Source organism: Centruroides vittatus, unplaced genomic scaffold (assembly GCF_030686945.1).
Source record: "Centruroides vittatus isolate TY-2023 unplaced genomic scaffold, ASM3068694v2 scaffold_1167, whole genome shotgun sequence".
Taxonomy (NCBI): domain Eukaryota; kingdom Metazoa; phylum Arthropoda; class Arachnida; order Scorpiones; family Buthidae; genus Centruroides; species Centruroides vittatus.
The window spans coordinates 1,134,266-1,142,422 of NW_027122671.1; the positions used below are offsets into that span (position 1 = coordinate 1,134,266).

The following is an 8,157-nucleotide window of genomic DNA, read 5'->3' on the forward strand; positions in this document are numbered from 1 at the left end:
CAACTGTGAGATATGATCTGTTATTCAATTCATGAGTGCAAGAAACTTGGCAGCAGTGGAAATTCACCATCAGATTTGTGAAGTTTACGGTAATAATGCTATGAGTAACAGTAAAGTTCCAAAGTTGGTAAGAATGATCAAGGATGGGTGGGTTAATGTGCATGATGAGCCACACCCTGGCCAATCTTCTCTGATTTCTGAAGATTTGGTTTGTGATGTGGATAACAAAATTCTGTAGGACCAATGATTCATGATTTCAATGTTATCAATTGAATTTCCACAGGTTTCAAGATCAGTTTTGTATACCATTGTTTTGGAGAAACTGAATTATGCTCCATTACTGCTCCATGACAATGCAAGGCCACATGTTTCTGCACAAACACAAGGTCTAATCAGTTCTTTTGGATGAGAACAATTGGATCATCCACCTTACAGTCCAGACCTTGCAACCAGTGATTTTCACTTGTTTCGATATTAAAGGAGTTTTTTGGTGGTCATTGTTTCATCGACGACAAAAAAGTGAAAACTGCAGTAATGGATTGGGCTTTTTCACAGGTGGCGGATTTCTTTGAAGTCAGAATTCAAAAATTTGTTCAGCGGCATGAAAAATGTTTGAACAAAAATGGGAATTATGAATAAAAGTAGATAATGGGTATATGGGATAATAGTATGTAGAATATGGGAAAAAAATATATTTTAATGATATTTACAGTATTTTTCTTCTTATTAAAAAATAGCCTTCGTACATACATAGGTAAGAAAGATGTCAACTGAGTGATGGGTGAGTGGGCAATGGTTAAGTGCTTTAAAATGAGAAAAATTTAAATAAAAAAAATACATGTCAATGTATTTTTTTTATTTACATTTTTACAATAAATTAAATGGTATAGTTTGTTAAATAAGTCAGTTAGTTTTTTAATTACACTAAAAATAATGTAGTGCTTTGACTTTTTGAAAATCTTATCATCTTAATTTAAGGCAGTTTCAAAAGGAAAAATAAAACAGTACATCTACATAAAAAGACAACTAAATAAACATCTTCCTGAACTTAATAAGCCCAGATTAATGCATCCTAAGGTTAATTGAAAAAAGTACATGCTATTTCCACAAATTTATAAGGCCATTATTTTTTGATATTTTCAGATTTAGATATGATTTTTATAAAATTTAATAAAATGAAATTATATTTTCTATATATAAATTTCATTAACAAGATTAAATTTATTTATTCAAAATAAAGATATGCATATGTTACCAACAAACCCAAAATTGCCAATGCAAACAGATTTCAGCTAAAAGCAGTTATCATAGTTATGGGCAATGTCTAAAAACACTTAATTTCATATATTTCAAGCAAACCTAAATTGACAAATGTATTCCAGATAAATTCAAAAATAGCCCAATAAACATGACTTCTAGATTAAAACATGTTAAAAGTGATTGTTCTTGTACAATTTATGACAGAGATAGCCATATGGGTTGGCAAAGGGTCCACACTAATGCTCTTCTGCCATTCACTACTGCCCCACAAGTTTAAAAGTAAACAGTATAAAAAAAATTGTCACAAGTAGTTGATTACAGACTGAAACAGAACAGTGGAGCATCAGACTCAAACACTAGGCTACATGAATAGCAAGAGATAAAGAATAAAATTTATAAATCTAATTTTAGTACAGTAAATCTCTTTCATACATCAACTAATAAAAAAGCTTAACTGAATATAATGGAATTTTTTATTAAGATTAAGAATTTAGTATTGTTCACAGTTGTGTTATTTTATATTAAATGTTTTTAGATTTTAATAAAAATTACTATTAGTTAAAAAAATATATTTTTCAGTTTTCAAATGAAAACTTATCACAAAGTCATCTATTAAAATATTTCAAATAATTTGATTCAAAAACTCAAAAGTTCAAATATTGTGAAAACAAACTGTCAAATTCACAAAAGTTTTTCTACATGACTTTTGGAAACGTTTTAATTATAAAATTATCATTTTGCACAAACTCATTTACTCATAATATTAAATAATAAATAGCATATCAATACACTTTTCTGAAGTATCACATAGTTTCAAAGTGATTCAAATATCTTGATGTGCCATAATCAAATACCATAAATCTGAAGTTGAAGGAGAGTAACATTAGAGAGGGTGAGGCGCACGTATTCAGCCCAAAACGTGAACGATGGACTAATGAGCGCCACCATCTGGCAATTCTATACGGTCAATAATGGCGTTTGCTACGACTAGAATGGCGAGTTTAAGCCAATTGTCTATTTTGGCTTGACAATTGGCTTAAACTTCATTTTTTTGTTTGTGGCTAAAATTATGACGTATTTTATTAAAATAATGATTATTTAAGCATTTACAAATAATATTGTAAAGAAACAGACAATTTTAATCCAGAAATTATTTAATTATTCAATTTTTTTAGCAAGTGATGTGAAGTGCCTATAGAATTTACATATAGTTGTCTTCATAATGGCTTATCTTAAGGTAAGTTTGTTCTTCTATGGCATCTTCTACCATCAACAGCGTAATACATTTGTAAATTTTCTAAAAATTAATTTTCCGAGCTGCTTTCAAATTCACATAAGCCACTACTTCCCTCAACAAAAGTATGAGGTCCTATCGTCCAGTCGCATGGTAGGAGACATAATGCTAATTAAAAATAATTATTTAGTGTTATTAAACATCCTATAAACACTTTTAAACAATTTATTTACTTTTGCAGGTAACCCTCGATGTTAAATGTAGCCACCATTTTTTCAACAAATTTCCCCTGAATCAATGTGCAACATTCACAGAGTCATGCATTGTTGTGATCAAGTGCCGCAAGGTCCTTTACTTGGACTTAAAACATCAAACATGTACTTCTGCTTGCCATACAAGTTTAACGTTTGTACTTGTGCCTCAACCTCTTTATTAATTCAGAACATGAATTTATGATAAAATTTTATTTTCAAATCAAAACAATATAAACTGTATTGACACTCCCATTCATTTCAATCAGCAATTATTAAAAATCAATATAAAATTAGTAATATCAACAATCGTCTATTAATTCATTTACTTCAAAATTATGTTTTTTCCCATGTACTAATTTTACTATTATAAACATACTATTTTATAAACACACACTGGTCAAAACAATTGGGGCAATGATTTTCAACCGGAGTGGTCCAAGATCATAGGTGTACCACAAAAATTTTGGGGATACTATAGATTACTACCTATGGAATTTCGGGTCTTTGGGTATATATCTGAACTCAGGAGACTGAAACGAGTTCAACGATACCCTACTTTTGGACCGGAGACGAAAAATAAAAAAGTTATCATACTTTTTTCCAGCAATCGCGCAATGATAGAGTCGCATCGCTCTCTCCACTAAGTCAGCCTCGCTATCGCAATTGGGAGTCGCGTTGCTTGCCGTTAAAATTGCCTTTAGTAGACGTTTCCCCCCTTTTTTACTTTGTTCAAGAACTTCCGTGAATCAATAACTAGTGACGTTTAGCACATGGCGGCCTGCCGGTGGCTCCCCTCTGAGAGGTCAGTCGGGATCATGAACAGTGGGAACGGCCGCCATGTTCGCTGCCATAAGTAACATTAACCAAAATGGCAATCGCGCGATGATCAGAAGTCACATCGCTCTCTCCGCTCTCGTATCACATGTTTAATCCTCCTGGAGATGATCATAGTCTGACATCATGGTTTGCAGACTTTACCGCAAGATGGCAGTACTAGCAACTATGGTGCTGTCTTCATGAGAGCATTAAAAAAGTACGATAACTTTTTTATTTTTCATCTCCGGTCCAAAAATAGGGTACCGTTGAACTCGTCTTGGTCCCGAGTTCAAATATATAATCAAAGTCCTGAAATTCCATAGGTGGTAATCTATAGTACACCCAAAATTTTTGAAGGTTATTAAATAAAGGTTATTTTCAAAACATGCCCAAAGAACAATAAGTGTACATGTCAAAATTAAAACTCTTTAAATTGATTATACAAGTTTTTCATTGTTATAATAAATAAACATAAAAAATAAATATAGTAAAAAATATATAGACTATTCATAAGCAAAATTATATGTACATAAGACCAAGTTATTTCATTTAAAATAAAATTTTCTTTAAATCAAAAATGTATCTATAATTGTGCATATTTTGTTCAAATGATTTTAACTTTAGAAATAGGTAGATTTCTAAAAGCAATTATCATGCTGCTTTTAAAATGCAAATTAACAATTAATACTAATTGCTTTTCTTATAGAAATGAAAATTATTAATTTAAATAACTATTGTTGTAACCTGCTACTATTTTAAGGAATAATACTACTATTTTATTTAATTCACAAAAAATATACACAAAAAGAATTAGGTTAAGTGGCAAGTAATATGGCAATAGAATGTTTATAAACAACTTTAAATCATATAATTTTTTTCCATCTAAATTTAATTACAGGTTCAAGTGTGGCATGAGATAAAAAAAGATTGAAAAACACTGAATTAGGATATCTTGTGATATTTTAAGGACACATGTATGTGACTAACAATATAAAAAGCATGAGATAATATTTAATATAAAATAGTCTTGTTATGATAAACAAAACAATAACAGTGACATGCAAATTTAGTATTTAATGTTTAATGCATATGTTATGGAATGTAATATAAAAAAGTGGAAGTTTATACAATAACATGGATGTTTATGGTGATAGAGTTCTATTAAGATGTTTGATCCCCTCAAACAGCTAAAACTGTAGCACACCTGTATGGCATTGACTCAAACTATCAACAAGGTATTGCTGGGGCAATGTTGCCACTCTACATAAAGTGCTCTCTCCAGTTCATGAAGTCAGAGCAGTTGCTGGCTTGATGTAACTTGTCTGTCATGGGCTTCTTATACCCTATTCACACTGTACATTTTAAGTGGGATTAAGATTTAAGCAGAATTAAGTTAAGTTGCACTGTCGAAAACAAGATTAACTACTTGTTCACACTAGATAATTAAAGCAAATTATTCACTTAGCCCTCAAGTGGGTGTACTCAATATTACATTTTAAATAAAATCAAACTTTTGCTTATTTTCATAAATCATCATAAATTAATTTATATTTAGTAATTTAAAATATAAATAACTTATTTAAAATGCATAAGACGTTAGTTAGGAATTATTAACATTTATTATCAGTGATGTCGTTGTCGTTGACAGCATGATTCTCTCAATGTTTATATCACTTTAGTGATAGGAATGTGATAAGAATGGATATTTGACAGAAATTTATATTATTATTTAAACTTCTTGTCCGAAGCAGCATATACATGCTAACAGAGAAGAGTATCGTTTGTTCGAACATTTGTACATCTGCTTCCGTCATTATTTTTGAACTTGTGGCTAACCTCGGGGAAAGCTTGAAGCGATTTAAGCTTGTTTGAGAGAGCGATTTAAGCTGAGCTGGTTGTTGGTAGTTAAACTGGGTTAACGTTAAGTCAGTTCCGTTCATATTTCATACCTTAAGCCGGCTTAAAATATACAGTGTGAATAGGGTATTAGACATACTCAACAGGATTTAAGTCTGGGAAGCATGCTGGCCACTCCATATACTAAATTCTTGCTTTCTGAAGCATGTCATCACCTACCTGAGCTTGATGAGGACCGTTATCATCCATCAGCAGGAACAACTCACCAATAGCTACAGCATATGACAATATCTAGTCAGAGAAACTTGTCACTGTACCTAAGGTCTATCAGAGTGCTGTTCCTAATATGGTTTGTATGCCCACCAATGCTTATACCATCCCAAACAATTGAGTTGTTAAACTAAACACTGCTAAACAATGTTGTCAAGAGCATTGCTCAACTCATTTTCTCAAAACACTGCATGCAGTGATCCTCGCAGCAGTCTCACTGGTTTGAGGTTAAATCTGTAATGCTCATTTCAGTTGCTTTTCTCATTGCAACAAGGAGGCTTACTCCACAAGGGGCATGTGCAAAGTTGAATTCTTATATGATATATGGTTTTGATCACCATGAATTAATATTTCATATGGACATGTATTTTTCCAATATTCCATCATATCAACAATGTTCATTAATCCTCTGTTTTGATCAGTGTAAGTCAAATTATCCATATACTTATTAAGTATCATTTCATATTTTGTTTGAAAGTGGAAACTTTTAATTGCAAAATCACATCAAAATTTATATAAAAATGTTTTAATTATTTATTAATGTCAGGATTTCAAAAATGTTTTAATTCTGTCAAATTTATTTAATAAAAAAAAGTTAAATTTAACGCAGAAATCTGAAAATACGACAACGAATAGCAATGTGAACTCGCCATTTTATTTTATTTTTTTCTTTTTACCGGTCGATTTGTTTTCGTTTTCATATACAAACTTTACTACTTAAAAGTGTTTTATTTAATCGGAAACTTACAATATACTTTAAAAAATCTACTTTTAAACTTAAAATTTATTAAACTTCGACGTAAAATAAACTTCTTCTGAACTGAGAACAAAGAGAAAATGTGCAAAAGACGCCATTTTGTCTAAAAACAATCAAATACTAAACTCACGTAAATTACGTATAAAAAGCAAATCAATTTGATTGGAAAATTTCATATTTTATAAAATTTTTTCATAAATAAAAAATTTCGCATCACTAACCCATATTGCGTTTGTCCTGTAGTAAATCCAAAATAATTATTGGCCGCCATCCTGTTTCACACAACGAATCCAATAAACTCGAACAAGAAGAATGACGTCACAAATCCATGTAAGGAAATATTTACAAACGATAATATTAAAAACCGCCCAAAAGTAGCAAAAACTATTCCTTTTCTTCTTATGAATATAAGAGAAAACACTTTTTTTTCATTCAGATATTTTATTATATCGAATATTTTAAAAGAAAAAAATTATATTTAATGAAAGAAATATAAAAAATAATTTTAGAATTCTAAACGACAGAATGCATTTGAAAGACATTATTTTTCAATTATTTTTCAATTTTTTATTATCCGTGTAATGATATTTAGTAAATAACTGTTTGATAACAGCCTAAAATTTTATGCTATTTTTTAAAAATATGTAAACAATTAAGATTTATCTAACTCTCTGGAAGCGTAATAAAAAAATAATAATAAAGCCTATTATGAGAGGAATTACTCCTCTCATAATAGGCTTTCTTATTATTTCTTTTAAAAAATAAAAGAAACAGTTTTTATAAGAAGAATAATAATCAATTTTTATTAATTTGGTTAATAATAACCCTTTCCGATTTTATCTTTTTTTCCGTTTTTATTCTGGGCACTACAAAACCTTTATTCCGAGTTCATGATAAGTTTGGTCCACAATATGGCGTCCGAGTGGCGAGGAACGAGACCCAACATATCTAAATAAACCGCACATTAAGCGTTTCTGGGGTTGTTGTTGTTTGCCTGATTTAATGCTGGGTTCCCCAGAACGATAGATTGACGCATCAACTGGTCTAGATTATTTGATTTAGATTATAACATTTTTTATAATTTGCATTATTGCAAAACATTAAGAGGTATATAATATATATAAACAATTAGGATATTTCAGACGGTAGAAAGAGCCATTGCATCGCATTGTGTGTCCTGGATAAGTTTCTAAAAGTAGCGGCGAGTGATGGCAACGAACATTTTTCGACAAAGATGTAGAGCCTTTTTTTCTATTGAAAGTGATAGCGTTTGCCTCAAAGGAGCCAATTAGATGCAAAGTAGCCATACTTTTAAACATGGGATTGATTAGATCAGGGGTGGCCAGACATTTTAGAACTTGAGCCATATATTGAAAACAGAATTCGTTGAAGAGCCGCATATACATATATACATATTTTTCCACAGCTAAAGACAAATTTGGTCAGTTTTTATATAGTAAAATAAACAGTACTAACACAATTTTGAAAAAATCACATTTATTAATTAACTTGCATGAAAATAAAAAAAAATCACATTGATACATAAAGCTTTAAAAGATTACACCACTATTAAAAATAATGACAATAAATCGACTGACTAACGCAAAAAAAAAAAAAAAAAAAAAAAATACAAAACGAAATCATTTAATATTTAGTCTTTACTAGTTGAAGGATTTTGCTGCATTTTTTAAATGACCATAATTATAATT

General features: G+C 30.3%; 1 protein-coding gene across 3 annotated transcripts in view; it reads right to left on the reverse strand.

Annotated features, from left to right (window-relative positions):
• Positions 1-6,820, reverse strand: part of Zn72D (Zinc-finger protein 72D) — a 69,862-nt gene extending 63,042 nt beyond the window's left edge. For all 3 annotated transcript variants that reach the window (XM_067284282.1, XM_067284283.1, XM_067284281.1), the window contains exon 1: positions 6,670-6,820. In XM_067284282.1, the coding sequence (XP_067140383.1) occupies positions 6,670-6,719 (50 nt within the window). In that variant the 5' untranslated portion in view covers positions 6,720-6,820. The remainder of the gene's footprint in view (positions 1-6,669) is intronic.
• Positions 6,821-8,157: the final 1,337 nt, after the last annotated feature.